This window comes from Chaetomium fimeti, assembly GCF_033439085.1.
Source record: "Chaetomium fimeti strain CBS 168.71 chromosome Unknown B0H64scaffold_1, whole genome shotgun sequence".
In the NCBI taxonomy this organism is placed as follows: domain Eukaryota; kingdom Fungi; phylum Ascomycota; class Sordariomycetes; order Sordariales; family Chaetomiaceae; genus Chaetomium; species Chaetomium fimeti.
Window position 1 is genome coordinate 4,335,038 of NW_026944329.1, and position 20,539 is coordinate 4,355,576.

The window sequence follows — 20,539 nt, forward strand, 5'->3', positions numbered from 1 at the left end:
CCTGCAGCATTCAACTCAAATTCGGCCCCACCGTAGCCAAAAAAAAGCCCGGGCCGATCGAGAAACAACTCCTCATTCACATTCGGGAGTCTCCATGTTTCTGACTTATACATTGGCCTCTTAGCAATACCTATTAAGAGCGTTCATGAGTCGGGAGTGGAGCAGCGTCACTTGAGGCTTGAGGGATGATTCCGCCAGCAGTGGCCCGCCTCTCGAGGGTGTGGTTCCCAAGCGGTGGAATCGCCGTCTCGGGGGTTGAAGATGCTCACGCAAAGCTGATCCGCGCCGGCTTCTTGCGTCAATCAAATGCTGGCATGTTCCATATGCTACCCTTAGGGCACCGGGTACAAGACAAGGTAGAGCGACTTGTTGCTGGCCACATGGAGGAGCTGCTGGGTAAGTCCTGAGCGCATTGCATCCAATGATGCGCCGTAGCACCCCTCGGCTTACACGTTCCTCATGCCATGGGTGACAGCTGCGTCTAGGGTCTCGTTGTCCTCCATATCGGCAGAATCATTGTGGGAAAAGAGTGGCCGCTTGGACAGCGTTGCGTCCGAGGTTCGTGTCCACGCCCACATACTTGTCATGCTATTGTATTATAGACCAAATGATGCTGAGTCTAGTTGATTTTCATAGCTCTTTCGTTTCTCTGACCGCAGGGACGTACCTTACTTGCTCGCCCCCACGCACGAGGAGGAGATTACCTCGCTCACGGCCCGGTCGGTGAAGTCATACAAGGAACTCCCGCTTCGGCTGTACCAGATCACGCGCAAGTATCGTGATGAGTTCCGTCCGCGTCACGGCCTCCTCCGTGGGCGAGAGTTTATCATGAAGGACTTGTACACCTTCGACAGCAGTATCGATTCGGCCCTCGAGACGTATAACGATGTGCGTTCCGTCTACAGCCGAATCTTTTCCGATATGAAACTGCCCGTTCTATCCGCCAATGCTAGCTCTGGTGATATGGGAGGCGACCTCAGCCACGAATATCACCTTCCCATGCCGTTAGGGGAGGATCGGGTCATCAGTTGCAACAGTTGTAACTATGTGGTCAACGAGGAGGTAGCCAACACGGCCATATCCGAGGAGGCCGCCGTTGATAGCCCCTTCGAAATCTGGCGGGGCATCACCAAGGATCGGACGAAGCTGGTCAACGTTTGGTACCCCAAGTGGACCCGGCCACGGGACGGCGGAGAACTGCGCGAGTACACCGATCAAGACATCAACCTATCCGAGGTGAAATCCATCGTGCCCGACCTCGACACAGCGGTAGAGGATGCCCTCCCCTTCTGGTCAACCGCCATCGCCGCCGAGACAAGAACGGCGACGGAGATAATCAACGTCGTCGACGGCCGTCTCCCATCTTCACTAGCGGGCAGTCTCAGCGGACCTACACCGAACCCTTCCAGCTGGCCCTCGGGATTGAGCCCCCCGGCAACCCCACTACGCACCTCCGCTCTTCATACAACAAGTGACGGCAGCGGCGTCCTCAACCTCCTGCGCATCCGCACCGGCGACAAGTGCACCCAATGCTCATCGGGCCACCTCAAGGTGGAGCGGGCCATGGAACTCGGCCACACCTTCTTCCTCGGCACAAGATACTCAAAACCCTTGGGCGCCATGGCCACCATCCCGCCCGCGACACAACCGTCGCCCTTCCAGATGGGATGCTACGGCATCGGCATCTCCCGCATCATGGGGGCGGCTGCGGAACTCCTGGCCGACAAGACGGGTCTGAACTGGCCCGCCGCGATCGCGCCGTACTCGTGCGTCGTTATCCCCGGAAAGGACGCCGACGACAGTGATGCCATGCAAGTCTGCCACCAGATCAACAGCATATCGGGGCCTGAGGGGCGGGTCGTTGACGTTGTTCTCGACGACCGGTCGAAATCGTTGCCGTGGAAGTTGTCCGATGCCGACCTCATCGGTTTTCCGGTCATTGTTTTGCTTGGGAGGGAGTGGCGCGAAGCGAAGCGGGTTGAGGTGCAGTGTCGCAGGTTGGGGGTGAAGCAGTCAGTCGAGATCGCCGACTTGCCGGGCGTGGTGGGAAAGCTACATGCGTCTCTGTAAAGAACCAGCGGAACAGCGGAGACACTTTTCCCGGTTAGGTATCTATGATGGCGCCGATATGCTAAGATGTATTATATTGTATGGTTCATCGTGTGTCACTAGAGGAGTGGGCGCGGCTGAACTACTCAAATGTCTCAAAGCCCTGCTAGACAAGAAGCCCTCCTTTGCAACCTACCAATCGTAAGTAAGACTTAAAGACAACGTTCTAAATACTGATTCTTAGCAGACGTTACTTATGGCTGGTTCTCATTTCCAACCGGCGTATAATGAATACACAAGCTGCGGGGCTCTATGCCGTTGCCGGCGCCTTATTTCCCTACCCTAAAGGACAATATCTTTCCAAGGTTAGTAATAATTTTGAGTACCATGCCGCGAATTTTGAAACTCACATCGTTTTTGCCTACCGACACTATTTGGTCGTCGGCAACCCGTGTTCCACCAACCCCCTCGATGTACGCGATAGGCGCATCCCCCATGATCTTCCTCGCCACATCTGCCACCGTCGAATTCTTCTTTACTAGGACGCAATCCCTAAACGCCTGCTTTGACTCGCCAGACCCGGACCCGAATGTCGCGGTATTCCTGACCGGATACACCGGTACCAACCCCAGTATCTCGGCCGCCTTGGACAATACTTGGACCACCCCTGTGGACCCAAACCTGTAGAGCACCATATCTTTGAGGTTCTCTATCCTGTTACGGTTCTTTTCATCCAGCTCTTTCAGCCCTCCGCCGTCGGGGTCGCCGTCTGCTATTAAGTCTTCCCTCGTGTCGACGAACTCGCTGCCCTCTGTGTATTTAATATACCCTTGCTTAGCCAGCTTTCGGAGGAAGATTTCTGACACAGCCGAGCAGAGCACAATCGTGTTGGGGTCTTGCATCTTTGCGATCTTGGCGATATTCTTGTCCGCGTCGGGGTGGTCGATCTTGTTGAGCGCGATGACTGTCGGGAACTTTTCGTCGGTAAACGCGTTGACTACACGGTCGATGGTCTCGTCTGAGGTTGGGCGTTGTTTGTTAGTACATACACCCCTTCTCAAAGGCTGGCGAGGAACGCACCGCTCCATTCCTCCAACGCCTCCTTCAGCCCCAGCTTATCCAGCGTGCGCGCCACCACCGACGACGTACTCCCATACCCGCTGAACTGGTTCTGCAGCGTCTCCACGGCCGTCGCCTTGACAGCGATATGGCGCCTCTTGATGGACCCCCACTTCTCCATCAAGTTCCCCCTGATCCACGCGACGATCTCGCTGCGCAGCCAGGCGATGTCAACACTCGGGTCGTAGCCGCGCGTGTTCTTGCCCTCGGCGTCGGTGGTGCCGGACACGTCGACGACGTGGATCAGCGCGTCGGCGTGCCGCAGGTCGTCCAGGAACTTGTTGCCCAGCCCCTTGCCCTGGTGCGCCCCGGGCACCAGGCCCGCCACGTCGAGCAGCTCGATCGGCACGCTGCGCCGCCCGCCCACGCACGCCCCGTAGTTGGGCCGGCACCGCTCCGACACGCCGTGCCGCGCGCACGCGCAGTCGATCTGGAGGTAGCCGATCGCGCGTTGCGGGTCGATGGTGGTGAACCTGCGGCGGGAAGAGAGGGTGAGGGGTTAGCGATGGGAAGTATGAGGGGGGCGGGTGGTGGTGGCGGATATGCCGGGGAGGGTGTTGGTCGTAACGTAACGTACGGGAAGTTTCCTGCTCAGGGGCCCGTATCAGCAACCTGGAGGCCCTCGGTATAGACCGCGCTTCAGGGACACGCAGGAGATGGCTTTGGTTTCTACCCACCGACTTTGGAAGTGGCATCTGTGAGCGAGTTGAGCGTGCTCGACTTGCCCGCGCTGGGCTTGCCAACTAGGCCAATTAAAGGATCGCGAGGCATCTTGATGAGATTCTATTTGGAACGACTTCGGGAGTTCAGGTCGAAAGACCACTGCGTCCGGAAAGATGCGCGATGATCGCAACCGTTCAGTTCGAAAATATGTGCCCCGCTTCTGATAAGAGACTCAGAAGTGGACGATAAGCCCACTCAGTATGGAGGGGCAAGTCAAGCTCCCCTGCAACGAGGCCTCGAATCTCAACAATGAACTCGAAGAGCCAAGTCCTAGAATAATTTCACTCTCTCGAAAGCCACTGCGTTTCGTGTATGTTATTGGCCTTGCAAGATGTAATCTTCGCAAGTTTGCGGGCTGGACTGTTTGTTTTGTTATCCTACCTGCAGCATTAGTACTGTGAGGTCAGTGGCGCATATTCGTCTCGAATGCATGGATGCAGTCTCCATCTGTACATCGCAAATACCAAGCTACCTAAGAGAGGTGCCGACGTACTCAATTTGAACAGCCTCTGGTATCCCAATTATACAACTACCTAGATCCCTATGCATCGGCCAACGCTACCAATTCAAAGCCTCCCGGCTTGGGGACGCCTCAACGGCGTCTCATTTCACAACATCAACGTCATCAATACCGAGGGCAAGGGATATGGCGTCGTTAGTAACGAAGACCTAAAAGTTACGGATGAGACAACCGATGCCTTGCACTTGCTCACCGTGCCACACGACCTTGTGTTGAATGCCGCGGCTGTGGAGGAATACGCGAAAGAGGACAAGAACTTCAGACAGCTCCTCGATGTCATCGGCCATCGTGTAACAGAACCCCCCCCTTTTAGATTCATGTCCTACGGATGAACTATAACTAACGAGCTTACAGTCTACACGTGCCGACGTGTTGCTGTTCCTCCTCGTCCAAGTTGTACTCGCTTCCCGACCTAGCCACACCGATGTGGGGTTATCAAACCCTTGGACCGAGTACCTCCAGTTTCTACCAGAGACGGTCCTAGTGCCTACATTATGGACTGAGGATGAGAGGCTTCTGCTTCGAGGCACATCTCTCGAAGCAGCTGTCGACGCCAAGATATCAGCCCTCGACGCCGAGTTTGAGCAAGTTAGGGAGAAGTCGTCCGACATTATCGCTTGGAACGACCTCCTCTGGGCAGAGGGTGTCCCGGTCTCGTTTACCGACTGGATCCGCCTCGACGCACTGTACCGCTCCCGATGCTTGGAGCTGCCGAGATCCGGCGAGTCCATGGTCCCCTGCATCGACATGATCAACCACTCGGCGACTCCTTCTGCCTACTACGACGAGAACCCCAAGGACGAGGTGATCCTTGCCCTGCGCCCAGGAGTCAGCATCTCGAAAGACGATGAAATCACCATCAGTTACGGCGACAGCAAGTCCGCCGCAGAAATGCTCTTCAGCTACGGTTTCATCGACCCCGTGTCGTCAGCCGACAGCCTGGTGTTGCTCCTACACCCATTCCCCGACGACCCGCTCGCCAAAGCGAAGCTTGTCGCCTTCGGGGGGCCGCCCAAAATCCACGTGGCGCGGCGGGTGGGAGAGGAAGGAGGAGGCGGCAGCAGCAGCACCACCAACACCAACAAGAACGGCCCCGTCGGGTGGACGAGCCCGTTCGCGTACCTGATGTGCGTCAACGAGGAGGACGGGCTGGAGTTCCGCGTGCTGCAGCAGACCGACGGCGCCCAGCAGCTGCGCGTGTTCTGGCGGGAGGAGGACGTCACGGATCGGACGGGCGACTTCGAGACGCTAGTCCGGAACCACCCGCTTGCTGCCGTGCTGAGGCTGCGGGTCGTCACAGTCGTTCAGGGGGCTCTGCAGGCGCAACTGGAGCGGTTGAGCGCGGTCCCCGATCCGGGTGATGCTCCCCTGCAGCAGAGGGAGGATTGTGTCAAGACCGCCGCGGTCCTGCGCGAGATCGAGATGAATATTCTCGAAGGCGCGATCGAAGGCCTCGAGGACGAGGTAAGCCCCACAGAAACACCCCCTTGTTTGGTTGCAGAACACCACGAGGATCTGCATGAGACACCATACAGATCGGGTTTAGGGCACTAACGAGGGTTGTGCTGCAGAAAACCACGCTGCTGGCTGACGAAAACGTGGTGGCTTATCTCGGACTGACGGAAGCTGCCGAATCGGGCCTGGCGGGCGACGAGGCGTCCAATGAGCCCGACGACTTCAGTTGATGGTTGCCAGCAGGTGAGACAAGTCTGCGCTGCTTCGATTTCGCCTCCCGAACATCGTCATACCGCTCTGGGGCGAGGTGGGTTCATGCCAATGGCGCACCGTGAGGAAATGGATGGAAAACGGAATTTGTAACTTCGTATTCAGGAGTCGGTGTGGTTTCAAGGGCCCTTTCAAGGTGAAGAAGGCCAAAACCCGTTCGTTCACAGCCCCAATACATCTGTTACTATTCGTAGAAGCACGGTTATTAGTTTTTGTCGAATACCTGTTGTTCTCTGAAGCCTAGTCGTAGTCATCATATGAACGGGGTTTCACTCGAGCATGAGATGCCATGATCAATGGTAGTGCTTGTGTTTCTCGAGAAATTGCAAACAATATCCATTGCCCGCGATTGATGAGATGCGATCCATTTTGCCGGAGCTCACTTCTCGAAGTGGGTTGGTCACCTCCTGCTCCACTCCGCCGCTTTTCCAAGAATGCGGGGAAGTTGGGGTTTCCCGAACCGGAGCCTGAAGACCCTGACACGCTGAGTCGATGCTCATGCACCCCAGAGCTGTGAGTTTCTGTTGTTGATGGGAAAAGTCGGGGGCAGAGGGTCAAGCAGCCAACCGCGTGGGTTCATCATGCAGGTGAAAAGAGACTCGCGGTATCAATGGAGTCGTAAACACTCCTGACCGCTCCTCCGGGGTCGCCACTCAGTTATTGACTGGGATGTTATGCTCGGCACTGGGGTCATGACGGAAACTTGGTGGCCGCCGCGCAGGGTGGGGTTTGGTTTGGTTTCAACGTCAGATGAGGGTACATACAAGTAGTTGTTCGTACTTGGTACTTTTTAGGCCATGGAGCATGGATAAGGTATGCTCAGATTTATTGCTTCTCGAGATGAATACGCGCGGCCAGCAAGAAAAACGGCTATCCACACTCCAGAGGCGCCGTTCGTGAGGTCGTTGCACGGCGGGCTGCGCTGACTCCGGCTTTTGGCTTCGGGTCGACCTCGTTGTTCATGTTGTAACTGTGCTCAGTGTAGGCGACCTCTCCTGTACAGCAACATCGCCAAGTCTCTCCGGCATACCCTCTTCCCAATTCCTGGATACGAGTCGTCAATCGTCGTGGCGTACCATGGATTGGGCGCCTCTTGCTCAACTTTCAATTCTGGGCTGACGGAAAGCGTGCCATGGACGCTCGGTTCCATGATGCAATCGTTTTCAGCTCTTTTTCGACCGCCGGCGCATGGTCTATGAGTCTACGTAGAAACGGTGTTTTGGTGTCAAGACAGAAGGCGGGGCGACCTCACCATGTATGTACATCAAGGTATGTACATACCGTGTGAAGGCACACTTTCTGGTCCGCGAAATTAGAAAATCATACTAGTTGCGCAAATGTTCACCAGCGTTGCCACGGTGCTAGGTTAGAAGATAGTAGTAGGAGGCAGACGTAGAACGGGCGGTCGATACGAGTATTTTACTGTGTATTTCCCTCTCGTCTTGAATTTTCGCGTTCGCCGACGGTCAGACAAAACGGAAGCAGAGGGGTCTCGCGAGACCCCTGCTCTCCCCAGATTCCCCTGCCACGACTCGATGCGGAAGCCGGGCTTGACAGGGTTGGCAATTCACCATTTTGACCAATTGACGATGGCCGCCCCCACAACAACCAAGACTTCCAGGTGACCCCTGCCTCCGTTGCCAATCTTCCTCCACATCTTCGCTGCAGGCTCCGCGTGGGCCGGGCGTTCATGGTGGAAGAGCCTGCCACTGCATTGAGGTTTGTCATTCGTTTTTCCCTCATTCCCTGCAGGTGCTTTGCCATCCTTTAAAACCCACCGGCCCCGCCCTCCAAGTCACTCATCTTCACGTTGTTGGGATTTATTTCTGTTTCCCGAAATTGATAATTCGTCCACCGGTGTAGCGTTGCTATCAGTTTGTTCATGGTCAACTCTTCCGTTCCGATTATTTTAGGGTGTTCGCACCACTGAGGCTGGTTGCTGAATTCTCATCACTTCGGCATCGGCTTTACATTCACAGAGTACACGACGCCACACAACCAGGTTCCTTCTATTCCACCTGCGTATTCAATCGTCATCCCAAACGCCACTGTGCGAATGCAACAAACGTGAAGGAGAAACGGCGATAAAAACACCGCCAAAATGCCGGGAATTCTGCCCATGAAAGTCATCAAGGTGGGCACCAGCTCGCAAAGTCGTATTGCCCAGGCTTGCGACAGGTGCCGCAGCAAGAAGATCCGTTGCGATGGCATCCGCCCTACTTGCTCACAATGCGCCAATGTCGGGTTCGAGTGTCGCACCAGCGACAAACTCAGTCGCCGAGCCTTTCCGCGGGGCTACACCGAATCGTTGGAGGAACGCGTGCGGGCTCTGGAGGCCGAGGTCCGGGAATTCAAGGACTTGCTGGATGAGAAGGACGAGAAGATCGATATGCTATCGAGGATGCACGGCAATCGGCGGGCGCAGAGCGAGCAATGCCAGAGCCAACCGGCTACCGACGTAAAAAAGGATTCCGGGCCACCGGTGAAGGAGGACACGTTCCGAGTGCAAGCCTCGCCGCTGTTGTTGGGTGTTGAGAACTCGGATTCTTACTTTATGGGCGCTTCTAGCGGCCGCGGATTCATCGGTTTGTCTGGCCTTTTGCTGTGCTCACCCAGGGGAAACCGCTAACCAACCGTGCTCAGAATCCCTCAAGCGAAAGATGCAGGAGAGCGGCAAATCTTGCTCCGACTTCAACCCGGAGGCTTTCCTCCATATCCAGGGGTGCTACGCCCTCACATCAAAGCCCATCAGCCAGACGATGAGGATACCGCCGCGGTTGTTCTCAGATCGATGCGTCAATGTCTACTTCCAGGAGTGGGCGGCTCTGTTCCCCGTTCTTCACAAGCCTACCTTCCTTCGCGTCTACGAGGAATTTGTTGCGGACCCGGAGAAGATCAAGAACAACCATAAGCTAGCGCAACTCTACTTGGTCTTTGGCATCGCGGCCCTGTCTGGCGAGGAGCCCGATCTCGACCAGATCGCCGCTTGCGAACAACAATGGCAAAGGGCGTTGGAGGCAGTCCTCATGGACAACACTATGATGACGCTGCAATGTCTGTTGCTTGCGCTTGTCTACTGCACCATCAGGGCCGACTATAAGAGGCTGCAGCATTACAAGGGTATCGCCGTTGGCCTATCGCTCCGACTCGGTCTGCACCAGAGTCAGAAGCGGTTCTCTTTCGGTGTGCTCACCATTGAGACCCGGAAAAAGGTCTTCTGGACCCTCTACACTCTTGATTGCTTCTCTGCTGCCATCCTGGGCCTGCCCAAGCTTCTGAAAGAGGAAGACGTCCACACCGAGTTCCCTTCGGATACCGACGACGAGTACGTGACCGAAAAGGGGTTCCAGCCGAGCCTTCCGGGCGAGGCGACTCGGCTATCAAACGCCCTGGCTCTGTTCAGAGGAGCCCAGGTCCTGGGCAAGGTTTTAGAGAAAATTTATCCCTCTGCCACCTCTCACGAACTCTCGCTCCAGCAACTGTCTGCCCTTGGGGCGGAGCTCGATGACTGGTATGAGAAGCTGCCCGCCCACCTCAAACTCACCTTCAAGCAAGACAAGCCGTCGACCGACATTACGGGTAGCCGGTCACCAATCCTGGTAAGTAGCAAACTATTCTGGTTTAGGACCCCACACCACTAACAGAGTGCCAGGCTCTTGCGTACTACTACACTCGTACTCTGATTTACCGGCCTGCTGTCGCATCTAGCCTCGGTCCGAAGGCTGCCTCTGCGCATATTGCGGTTAGCGAATCCAGCAAGCACATCATTCAGATCATCCAACTCCTAGAAGAAAGAAGCATGTCGTTCTCTTTCTGCCTCAACAAGGCGGACACGCTTGTTCTCTGCGGCATGGTTCTATTGTACCAAACTTTGGACCTCAAGCAGGACAGCAAGATGATGAAAGACAACGAGAAGCTCGTGAACGACGTGATCAAGGCCGCCGACAAGGCAAAGGCGCCTGGTTGTTACGATTTCAAGCGAATTGCAGGAATGCTGGTTGCCGTCGACGAGCCGACACCGCAATCGCTACCCACGCCCCCCAGACATAGCCCGGATGCCCGTCTTGCGGCTCCTGCGACACAACGAACTGCGGCCAACACCGGCCACAAGACGCAGATGGGATTCGGGCGCCATATCGCTGCCAGCATGAGCGAGACTGATCTCCTACTACAGCAAGAGAAACTCCGCAGGATGACGATGCCGCAGCTTCAGCACCCACGAGGGGATCAACTAACCCCGCGTTCAAGAGGATCTTTCGACAGCCCGCGGCCGAACGTACCCCTCTCCCAACGCGACCACCGGCTATCGCTCACCCAGGCCCACGCCGCACAATCAGCAATGCTCCGCCTGTCAACCTCGCCAAACCCAAAACACCAAACCATAGACTACCTCCACCTCGATTCCCACTCCCAGCCGCCCTCCCCCGCGCAGGCCCGCGGCAACCCCCACCTCTCATCAACCCAAGCGCAGCAGGCCCAGCGCTACTCGCAACTGCAAAAAGGAGACAACGTCTCGACCGCCGAGTGGGAGGCCCTGCTCGGCTCCATCGACAGCGGGCAGCTCAACCTGTACGACGCCATCTACGGCGGGCCCGGCCTGGTGCAGGCGGGGACGCCCACCTCGGCGACGACCAACCATACCGCCGCCACGTGGTCGCCCGATCCCTGGGACCTGTCGGGGTTCAACCTCAGCGAGTTTGGGCCTGGCGCGGGCGCGGACTCGTCGCACAGCGTCGTCAGCTTGAGCGAGGACGGGCTGAGCTCGAGTGATGACTTGGTGAGCGTGGAGAGTGCGATGGATTTCAGGGGCGGGATGATACCGGTTACGACGGCGGATGGGTTTGTGCTGGATGGGTATGGGCTTTGAGATGGGGGGGTTGGCTGGTTTGGGATTTACGACAATGGTTGTTTGGTTTATCATGGGGGATCTAGGTCTGGATGGGGTGGGATGTTCGATGCTATGCTATGGTTGGTTGCGGCAACCTGGGGTTCTCGTTTTGCGATATCTGCTGCTATGTCTGCTGCTGGCGTCTGAGGGATGGTTGTTACCTAGGTATACCTACTCGTTGGGGTACGGCGTGGGGGGTGATGATGTTGGTTCTTGGGATGTTTGGAAAGGTTTGTGCACTGGGGTCTCTTAACAGGCCGGTGCTTGGTCTTTGGTACTTGGTCTTTGGTACTTGGTTCTTGGTACTTGGTCTCTGGGATGGATTTTACTTGGATATCAACAACGATTTCCTGTTTAACCCTTGGGTGCCCATGCCTCTCCGTGAAGGAGGGCTTTCTTTCACTCGCAACTCGAAACGAGGGCCTCGTGACCAGACATCGTGATCAGTATTGGACCCGCCTGCTTTTGTTGGGGCTCGGTGGATCGATCACCGAAGTCGGGAGCACATTCCTGCGTTCTCCACAGAGCTGAACCCCACTAGTTAACTGACGCCCGCCGCTTCCGTGGGGACTGACTCGAGTGGATCAACTGCTTCCGTTTCTGTGGGCATCTCGCCGGAGGGTTTGCGTGCCGCCTGATTGGGTCAGGGATGGGTTGTAACAAGAGTTCCATACGAAGTCGCTCCTCATCGATTCGCACAAAGTTGTGATGGGCGGTGGTGTTTCGAATCGCTCGAGTCAACACAGTAGTCTAGTTTGTCAACTGCCGGATCACGCATGTCTGTTTGTCAACTACCGGGTGGCTGATCGGGACTATCAGGGGCTTCTGCGGGGAGTTGTGATGGTCGGGATAGTCAGGGGCGAACAAAGCATCCCCCCGACAGTCGACTTGACTCGCAGAAACAATATGGAACGAACCGGACGAGGGTTCCTGCCTCGCTCGTCAGGGTTCCGGGGTGGGCGGGAGAGTGGCGATGGGATGGTTGACGGCGACAGGGGGATCATGCATGAGTGTGTGTCCCCTTCCGTTCGGAAGGAGGACATCGTTCTCCGGGGGTGAGCTTCCGTCCGCGCAACCCCCAGGGGTACTTGCACCTTGCAGACTGTACCTTTTTTATCCCCCAGGCGTGCGGGCGAGAGCCGTGTGCGACGCTGTGAGGTGCGGGTGGTGGTTTAGGCTAAACTGACCGGAGAGTTGGGCATGGTTTGCCTTGGAGCCGGGAATGTGTTTCGTTTCTGGTTTTGTTCTCTGTATGGAGTCCTTCACACGAATATTCAAGAGAAAGAGAGACTGGCGACAGCTGATGTCTGGTGGCACAATGCCCCATCCCCTGACCCATCAGGATCCGAATGCGGGAACCGGCAGGCCGGGGTTAGTGGGGCTTGGGCCGTGGCCTATCTCCGTTGCCGGGTTTGGAATGTGCCCGGGACCCGAACGCCACGACAAAGGGTGACGAGGCCGGAGAGAAACGGGCCATTGCTGCTGGCCTCTTACATATAACCTCGATCTGTGTAGGTGCAGGGTGGATACGCCCATAGTCACTCGTTTCGTCCCAAGTTCGACGTAAATATTGAAGCTGTCCACTCATGTCGCCCGAAGAGATGCCCCTCCTCCAAGACGGGGTGCTGCAGGCCGGCGCCTCAGGTATGTCCCGATATGCTGCCCCACTCCGGGCACTGCCCGTACCGTACCGGGCCGGGTACCAAATGGACGCTGACCCCCGTTGCCGTGTCCGATAGCCCCCGCCGAGCTCGGCTCTAAACCGCCATCACGGCTGCCACAAAACATCGGGCACCGGGGCTACAAGGCAGCCTTCCCAGAGAATTCCATGGCCGCATTCCACGGCGCCATAGCAGCCGGCGCACACGCGCTCGAGACGGACCTACACTTATCCCGCGACGGCGTGGTCGTACTGTCCCATGTGAGCAGCAGAACACTCAACGGCCCTCCTCCGTTTAGCCCGAATGATGATGCACCCTCACCCTCACCGAGTGAGTGAGTGAGTGAGTGAGTGCCGTGTGAGACAAGGGCGGCTGACGACAGCAACCCCTTTTCTCCCTAGGACGCGAGCCTCAAGCGCTGCTTCGGCATCGACACCAAGATCGCCGACTGCGACTGGTCGTACCTGCGCACGCTGCAGACGCTGCAGGAGCCCCGTCAGGGCATGCCGCGGCTGTCCGACCTGCTCGAGTGGCTGGCCCAACCGGAGCTGGCTCCGGTCTGGGTGCTGCTGGACATCAAGACCGACGACGACCCGGACCTGCTGCTGCCCGCCATCGCGCGGACCGTCGCCTCCGTCCCGTCGGGAGAGGGCGCGAAGGGCTGGGAAGAAAGGATCGTTGTCGGGTGTTGGAATGTATGGCCCCCTTTTTTTTCTTTTCACTCTACCCCCCCCTATTCCCCTACCTATCCCCTTGCCAACCCCCCAACTAACACCCCCTCCCCCCCCAAACCAGGAAAACTACATCCACCACGCCCGGCAGCACCTCCCCCACCACCCCCTCGCCTACATCGGCTTCTCGCTGCTCTACGCCCGACGCTTCCTCTCCGACGCCCACCCGGACGTGCACTTCAACCTGTTCCAGCCGAGCCTGGTCGGGCCCTTGGGGGCGCGGTTCCGGCGGGCGGCGCGCGAGCGCGGCCGCAAGCTGTTCGTGTGGACGGTCAACGAGGAGGGGTGGATGGAGTGGGCGGTGCGCAAGGGCGTCGACGGCGTCATCACCGACGAGGTTGGCCGGATGAGTGAGGTTTTGGATCGGTCTGGCTGTGACGGCGGCAGCGGCGGTGGTGGTGGTGGTGCCCCTAGTGATCGGGGGATCGGGTGGCCGCGTGCCGTGCGGTTGTATGCCGGGGCCGTGGTCTGGCAGACCCTGGCGCTGGTGGTTTCGTTGCTGCTGTGGCGCCGGTTGAATACCAGGGGGGCGAGGAGGAAGCCTGGTGGTGTGACGGTTGGCGGGAAGAGGTGATTGGCTTCGTGTGGGTGTTTGTCGGTGGGGATGTGCACTTCACTATGGGTGAGCGGGTGGTTGATGCCACCCTCCGTTCGAGGGTGTCGGCATCGGTTGGATGGCAGCCTGGAATCGGATTAGAGCCTCGCGGGTACCACCACACCACATGCATAATATTCTGCGGGGTCTAGGTAGACACGGTGATATCCGTGTTTTGTGTAATGCAGCTTCGGCGAGAATTCCATTTTGATATGCCGGCGGGCGGCCAGAAACCGACCTACGGCCACTCGATCTTTGACACGGTGCTACCCGACCTGCCTTTTATATGACGGGTGAGCTAGCGCTGTCACACAGAGAACTAGGCAGTATCGCTACGGCACTCAACACAAGGCCCAGGTGCCCTCCTGTCCGCGATGATGTATAAGACGACGCGGGGAATCCGCAAGTCGGAACGGACGACCCTTCCTCGCCATGCTCCAAGTTGCTGAAAGCGCGCCGAACACGCAAAAACGCCCGCCGTCGATGCCTCGCTCCGTCCATTTTATCTTTCCCGAGGCGAGGAAGAGGGCGAGTCGGCACCCTTCCGCCTGTGTTGTCAAAGACGTCCACCTCGGCGCGAGAGATGGCTGCGGCCGGGTCGCCGCCAAAGGTCGGGAGAGCCTCGAACCCGTCTGTGCCGACCACCTCTGCAGATACAAACGCTCCAATGGGCATCGGTGCAAAAGAACGCCACTAAGCCTCGCTCATGGCGACGCTGACCCTATTGCGGGCTGGCTCCCCAACACGGCGCAGTCGGTATACTGCGAACGTCACGAGGGGCACAGCTGCGTCGGGTTCATTCATGGCACCACACGGTGCTCCGAGACGAAGATGCAAGGAAGGGAGTACTGCTCGGCCCATGCGGCCACGCTGTGCAAGTGGAAGACGAACGATGGCTCGCTGTGTGCCGCGGAAGCCGGCAGAGGCTCAGGATATTGCACGACCCATTGCTGGTGCGAACCATCCGCTCCCAAGTCTGTCACGGGGGAAACCGGGTGAGCTAACTCAACATCTCCACGGGTATCAGCGAAATTGCAACCGAACAAGGCCACCGGTGCCCCAAGCCTCGATCCCACTCGGCCATATTCTGCAAAGGCCATCGGTGCGTCTGGAGGAACGGTGAAGGCAGGCAATGCCCCAACACCTCCTATCCCAATACCGGTGGAGTTTGTGCCCCTCACACTTGCGAGAAAGACAACTGCGGCAACGGAGCCCTGAACGACGTCGACCGTTGCTCGGAGCATGTCTGCGCGTTCCAACCCCCCCACCAGCCGAGCGACTTCCCCGTTTGCTTTGGCGAGCCGATTCAGGGGCAGCCTTTTTGTGAATCCCATGACCGCTATGTTCGACTGTATGAGCGGGCCATGCTGAATGTTTTCTCTTGAATACACACAGTAATCCGTATGGTAGCTAGGTAGTTATGGCAAGGTGACTGGTCATATTTCCCTGTGGTTGTGTTTCGGACGATGGCGTTGGAGAGGGAATATTACCGCAGATCGGAATACCGTTTTCATCCATGATAGAAGGATGATCCCGTGTCGGGCACCGAAATGTGCTGCAATGTCATATTTTGAAAAATTATGTTTGTTCGACGAGGAAATTGATGAAAGATGTGGAAGGAAGGAGGCATGTTGTTGTCGGATCTCTCCACGCAGTTCGGACCAATTTCCGACCCGTCGACGTCTTTGCCCCATCAACCCCGGAGGGAAACCCCATGCTTATCGCCCCGTCTCAGGGCTTAATGGCGTTATCTCCGCGCTGACGTGGGCAACGCAGCGCCTGGACTCAGCCCTCAGCAGCAAACGGAGGCGCTGAACATCGGGGGCTCGGGATCGCAACGCTCCGCCGATGAACGCCTCATCATAACTTTTAATATTAATACACAAATCAACCCGAGAATGCAGAATATTTTCGTGTTTTGACAATTTTGACCATTTTCACCATTCACACGATTCAAACGGCGAATTCTAGCATTCTTAACTATGGCAGAATACTCAGGCGGGAACCCTGAAGCCGATCACCTCGTCGTGCTCGTGCATGGGGTACGTCGGCCGTCGCATCGCATGCCTCCTCTGTCCAGCTACTAATGTCGCATCATGGGAACTCTAGCTATGGGGGAATCCCAACCACATGGCGTCCGTCGCCAAAGCCTTACGAGCACAATACCCACCGGAACAGGTTTACATCCTCCTCGCGAAACGCAACAGCGGGTCCTTCACCTACGATGGCATCGAACTCGGCGGCGAGCGCGTGTGTCTCGAGATTGAGGAGGAGCTGGAAGCGATCAAGAGCAAAGGCGGCAACATCACAAAGATCAGCATCGTGGGGTATTCACTAGGAGGGCTTGTCGCGCGGTACGCCATCGGGCTGCTGTTCGCGCGGGGCGTCCTAGACAAGCTCGAGTGCATGAACTTCACGGCGTTCGCCAGCCCCTTCCTCGGCGTACGGACACCGCTGCGCGGGTGGGCCAACCAGGTGTGGAACGTGCTGGGCGCGCGCACGCTCTGCATGTCGGGCCGGCAGCTCTTCGGCATCGACAAGTTCCGCGACACGGGCAAGCCGCTGATCTCGGTCCTCGCCGACCCCAACTCCATCTTCATGTCCGGCCTCGCCAAGTTCCGCCGCCACACCCTCTACACCAACATCACCAACGACCGCAGCGCCGTCTACTACACCACGGGCATCGCCAAGACCGACCCCTACACGGACCTCTCCCAGGTCACGGTGCGCTACCTGCCCGGGTGGGAGGACGTGATCCTGGACCCGGCCGACCCGGTCTCGGGGGTCGCCCCGCCGCCGGCGGACCCGGAGACGGCCAAGGCGAGCGTGGAGAAGTGGGCGAAGCGGGTGCCGTTCATCGCGGCGCTGGCGCTGTTCATCCCGCTCGGCGTGGTGGCCTTCCTGATCAACTCGGCGATCCAGACGGTGCGGTCGTCGCGCCGGGTGCGCCTGCACGAGCGCGGCCTGGCCGGCATCAAAGTGCAGGACTTCCGCGTCAACCTGTGGATCAAGGAGTTTCGCGAGGCGGTCGAGGACGCCTATGAGAATCTGAGTAGCTCGCAGAACCAGGCGTATCTCGTTGAGGATGGGGATGACGGGTCGTCGGCTGCCTCTGCGGGTGAGGAAGAGGGGGATGCTGATGGGGAGGGTGCGGACGCGTCGGGGGCGAGGAAGATGCTCGCCTTGGAGCGCAAGCGGTCGCGCACCCAGGAGGGCGGGTTCCCCACGCTGGCGCTGGCGGGGTATCAGTTTGCGGCCATCGAGGCGCTGGATAAGCTGGGGTGGAGGAAGTATCCGGTGTGGATCCACAAGCATCGCCATAGTCATGCGGCCATCATTGTGAGGATGGAGAAGGAGGGGTTTGAGGAGGGCGGGGTGGTGCTGCGGCATTGGGTGACGGCGGAGTTCTTGGTTTGAGTTGTGCCCGGTTTAGAGTCAGCGGGTTCGTCAATACTTTGTTTGTAATGGGTTGTTGGGTTGGGTTTATGGGTCAGCGGGTTGGCGTTGGTGGTGTCTTGTTAGCGCGGAGGCATTGGTGAGAAGAGGCTTGGGAGTTAAGACGTGGACAGTAGGTAGATACCATGATTATACCAGTAGACAAACCTTCGGGCTCCTGAGGGTTGCACTTCCCATGCCAGCAGAGGTTCTCATCTACTCCGCCGAAGTTAAGCAAAGGAGGGGAATGTGCTCGTAGGGGTGGGGTTATGTGAAGACAGCGTGATTCAGTCTAGTGTGCTAGATAGCTACAATTTGAGGCCCTCGTCTTCTCTCTATTTAACCACTCCGTATAAAACACCTTCGACGTCTTTCAAAGAGCCTTGGGATCCGGGATCTCAACTGTGGTGTCCATCAAGGTGCTCGCTCACTCCAGAATGCACTGGCCAGTGATATGGCCCGTAATCTTAAGCTTTCCTCATTTGGGCTAGCGCCGGTACCGACCGACCCGACAGAGTGGGCAAGGGGTCTCGATAAAATGAACGGGGCAAAAGTAGCAAAAGCAGCAACCCTCGAGAACCATCCTACGAGCCACTCAGAGGGGAAAAAAGAAGAAAAAGGAAAATAGAAACACTTGCTCAGCTTTACCTCGAGAAGTGCGATTAATACACGGCAGTCACATGCTCAGGATCATGCGGCCCTCACGCGTCGCCAAAGAAACGTCCAAGTACTTCGACAGCAACTCCACGACTGTCCTTCCCCGCCGCTCGACTCGGTCCACCCTCGCACGGTTCGCATACACCGGCGCAAACGGTAGTAACAGCAATGATGACCCGGAGGTGAAACTGGGCTCCGACATTGAAGATGCCGTCAAGGCGACAACTCCGCGCAAGCGAAAGCGCACCGAGACAGTAACCCAATCGACTCCTCGACGAGCTCCAGTGAGGGCGACAAGAGCTGAAATCAAGACCGAAATCAAGACCGAGATCGAGACTGGAATCAAAACCAAAGTCAAGACTGAGATCAAGTCAGAAGAACCCAGCTCCGATGACGAGCCAGAAACCAAACCGAAACCCCGCGGCCGGGTACGCAAGCCCGCACGGAAAACAACCGACGCGACCACGGGCGCCGTCACCGTGACACCTCCCTCCGACTGGGAAGAGATCTACGACCTCGTCAAAGAGATGCGTCTCACAGGTCCCGCGGCCAACGCAGCGGTCGACACAATGGGGTGCGAGCGACTCGCCCAGCCCAACGCCAGCGCGCGCGACCGGCGCTTCCAGACGCTCGTGGCCCTGATGCTGTCAAGCCAAACCAAGGACACGGTCAACGCCGCGGCGATGGCCCGCCTCCAGAACGAGCTGCCGCCGCACACCCCGGGCGCTCCTCCCGGCCTGAACCTGGAGAACATACTGGCCGTCGACCCGGCCGTGCTGAACGAGCTGATCGGGAAAGTCGGCTTCCACAACAACAAGACCAAGTACGCCGCCCCCCCCATAACCCAACTACCACCCCCCCCCCCCCTCCCCTCCTCACCCCCACCCAAAAACCACACCCAACTAACCCCCCACAAACAGATACCTAAAATCCACCGCCACCCTCCTCCAGTCCGCCTTCAACTCCGACATCCCGCCCACCATCGCCGGCCTGACCTCCCTGCCCGGCGTCGGGCCCAAGATGGCGCACCTCTGCATGAGCGCGACACACGGGTGGAACCGCGTCGAGGGGATCGGCGTCGACGTGCACGTGCACCGCATCACCAACCTGTGGGGGTGGCAGTCCCCGGCCTCGCGCACGCCCGAGGACACGCGCCGCGCGCTCGAGGCGTGGCTGCCGCGCGAGCGGTGGAAGGAGATTAACTGGCTGTTGGTGGGGCTGGGGCAGTCGGTTTGTTTGCCGGTGGGGAGGCGGTGTGGGGATTGTGAGGTTGGGTTGAAGGGCTTGTGTCGGAGTGCGGAGAGGGGGAAGGTGGCGGAGGGGAGGAGGCGGAGGGAGGTGGAAGTGAAAGAGGAGGTGAAGGATGAGGAGATGGAAGTGGAGGTGGAAATAGAGGGAGGGGAGGTGAAGAGAGAGACAAAGGGGGAGGTTAAGGAGGAGGAGATTGATATGGCTGAGGAGGTGGTGGGGGAGGAGGTGAGGAGAGAGGTAAAGGAAGAGGTCAAGGAGGAGGAGATCGAAATGGTTGAGGTGGTGGTAAGGGGAGGGGTAAAGGAAGAGGTCAAGGAGGAGGAGATGGAGAAGGTGGACGATGAGGATGTGAAGGGAGAGACGAAAGAAGAGGTGGAGGAGGAGATCAAGGAGGAGGCTGTAAAGGTTGAGGGTGAGCGCTTGCTGGGGGCAAAAAAAGAAAAGATTGAGGAGAAGACAGCGGTAGAAGTGAAGAAAGAAGAGGGTGAGGCGGCTGTTAATGAGGCTGTTGATGAAACGCGCTTGGGAAGCCCACGGGTGAAGGAGGAGGAGTTATGAGATGGCTATTCAGCCGGTCAAGCTGGCATGAAGTGGCGGCTCAGGAACCTGCGCCACAGCGTAGCATATGGGGTTCGGCCCATCGCTCCTTGACTCCAGGGCCATGTAGGATATGATGAGGAGGCAAACATTGGCTTTAGCATAGCGTTCCCAAGAGAACATGCTTAAAGCCAACTAGAGTTCTTTGGGGCATCGGGCGTTGAGGGTAGATCTGAGTCTCGCCTCTATACTCGGGACAATCAACGAATTCCCATACTTAGACCTGCTTCGTTGGGGGTTGTAGAATTATTTTTCTCTTCTACCTTTCTCCTTAGTTATTTCCTATCTTGTTTCTTCGCCTTTCCTTCTATTTTCAGAATTCCTTCCAATTGGACCCTGAACAACAACAAGCTTGGATCAAACTGCCGTCTCTCCCCATCCCTCGTCCCCTCCCCGTTCCATCCCGCATCTCACTCATCTCATCTCCGCTTCCGCACCCCACATGGCCAGGTCCCCGTAATGTCCCCGGCCATCCGTCATTCTTGGCGTGCATCGAGTCATCACAGCTGACGATATCGGAGGCTGCACCAGCAACCGTTCGTCATCAGGGAAGCCAGAAAACACCATCACGGCCAACAATCACGAGTT

The 20,539-nt window shown here is 57.6% G+C and overlaps 7 protein-coding genes across 7 annotated transcripts; 6 read left to right on the plus strand and 1 right to left on the minus strand.

Annotated features, from left to right (window-relative positions):
- Positions 1 to 185: 185 nt before the first annotated feature.
- On the plus strand, positions 186 to 2,070 carry B0H64DRAFT_314693 (uncharacterized protein; the record flags this gene model as incomplete). Its single annotated transcript, XM_062800214.1, has 3 exons — positions 186 to 396; positions 476 to 558; positions 637 to 2,070. 3 exons carry the CDS (start codon positions 186 to 188, stop codon positions 2,068 to 2,070), a joined length of 1,728 nt encoding a protein of 575 aa, XP_062664708.1.
- Positions 2,071 to 2,224: 154 nt separating this feature from the next.
- Positions 2,225 to 4,115, minus strand: B0H64DRAFT_33039 (P-loop containing nucleoside triphosphate hydrolase protein). The gene is made up of 5 exons (XM_062800934.1): positions 3,846 to 4,115; positions 3,746 to 3,755; positions 3,130 to 3,641; positions 2,460 to 3,067; positions 2,225 to 2,405 (listed from the first exon to the last, which is right to left on the minus strand). The coding sequence occupies exons 1-5, from the start codon at positions 3,937 to 3,939 to the stop codon at positions 2,379 to 2,381; spliced, it is 1,251 nt and encodes a 416-aa protein (XP_062664709.1). The 5' UTR covers positions 3,940 to 4,115; the 3' UTR covers positions 2,225 to 2,378.
- A 1-nt stretch (position 4,116) lies between these two features.
- Positions 4,117 to 6,261, plus strand: B0H64DRAFT_33031 (uncharacterized protein). Its single transcript, XM_062800929.1, has 4 exons — positions 4,117 to 4,293; positions 4,398 to 4,701; positions 4,766 to 5,875; positions 5,983 to 6,261. Exons 2-4 carry the CDS (start codon positions 4,435 to 4,437, stop codon positions 6,094 to 6,096), a joined length of 1,491 nt encoding a protein of 496 aa, XP_062664710.1. The 5' UTR covers positions 4,117 to 4,293; positions 4,398 to 4,434; the 3' UTR covers positions 6,097 to 6,261.
- A 1,811-nt stretch (positions 6,262 to 8,072) lies between these two features.
- On the plus strand, positions 8,073 to 11,368 carry B0H64DRAFT_33147 (fungal-specific transcription factor domain-containing protein). Its single transcript, XM_062801004.1, has 3 exons — positions 8,073 to 8,721; positions 8,780 to 9,735; positions 9,789 to 11,368. Exons 1-3 carry the CDS (start codon positions 8,238 to 8,240, stop codon positions 11,001 to 11,003), a joined length of 2,655 nt encoding a protein of 884 aa, XP_062664711.1. The 5' UTR covers positions 8,073 to 8,237; the 3' UTR covers positions 11,004 to 11,368.
- Positions 11,369 to 12,610: 1,242 nt separating this feature from the next.
- On the plus strand, positions 12,611 to 14,293 carry B0H64DRAFT_449863 (PLC-like phosphodiesterase; the record flags this gene model as incomplete). Its single annotated transcript, XM_062807104.1, has 4 exons — positions 12,611 to 12,668; positions 12,764 to 12,945; positions 13,087 to 13,380; positions 13,481 to 14,293. 4 exons carry the CDS (start codon positions 12,611 to 12,613, stop codon positions 13,988 to 13,990), a joined length of 1,044 nt encoding a protein of 347 aa, XP_062664712.1. The 3' UTR covers positions 13,991 to 14,293.
- On the plus strand, positions 14,218 to 15,459 carry B0H64DRAFT_33143 (uncharacterized protein). The gene is made up of 2 exons (XM_062801001.1): positions 14,218 to 14,964; positions 15,039 to 15,459. Exons 1-2 carry the CDS (start codon positions 14,444 to 14,446, stop codon positions 15,394 to 15,396), a joined length of 879 nt encoding a protein of 292 aa, XP_062664713.1. The 5' UTR covers positions 14,218 to 14,443; the 3' UTR covers positions 15,397 to 15,459.
- A 365-nt stretch (positions 15,460 to 15,824) lies between these two features.
- Positions 15,825 to 20,245, plus strand: B0H64DRAFT_421990 (putative serine esterase-domain-containing protein). The gene is made up of 6 exons (XM_062805546.1): positions 15,825 to 16,053; positions 16,121 to 17,370; positions 18,135 to 18,531; positions 18,610 to 18,926; positions 19,024 to 19,603; positions 19,658 to 20,245. The coding sequence occupies exons 1-6, from the start codon at positions 15,994 to 15,996 to the stop codon at positions 19,910 to 19,912; spliced, it is 2,859 nt and encodes a 952-aa protein (XP_062664714.1). The 5' UTR covers positions 15,825 to 15,993; the 3' UTR covers positions 19,913 to 20,245.
- Positions 20,246 to 20,539: the final 294 nt, after the last annotated feature.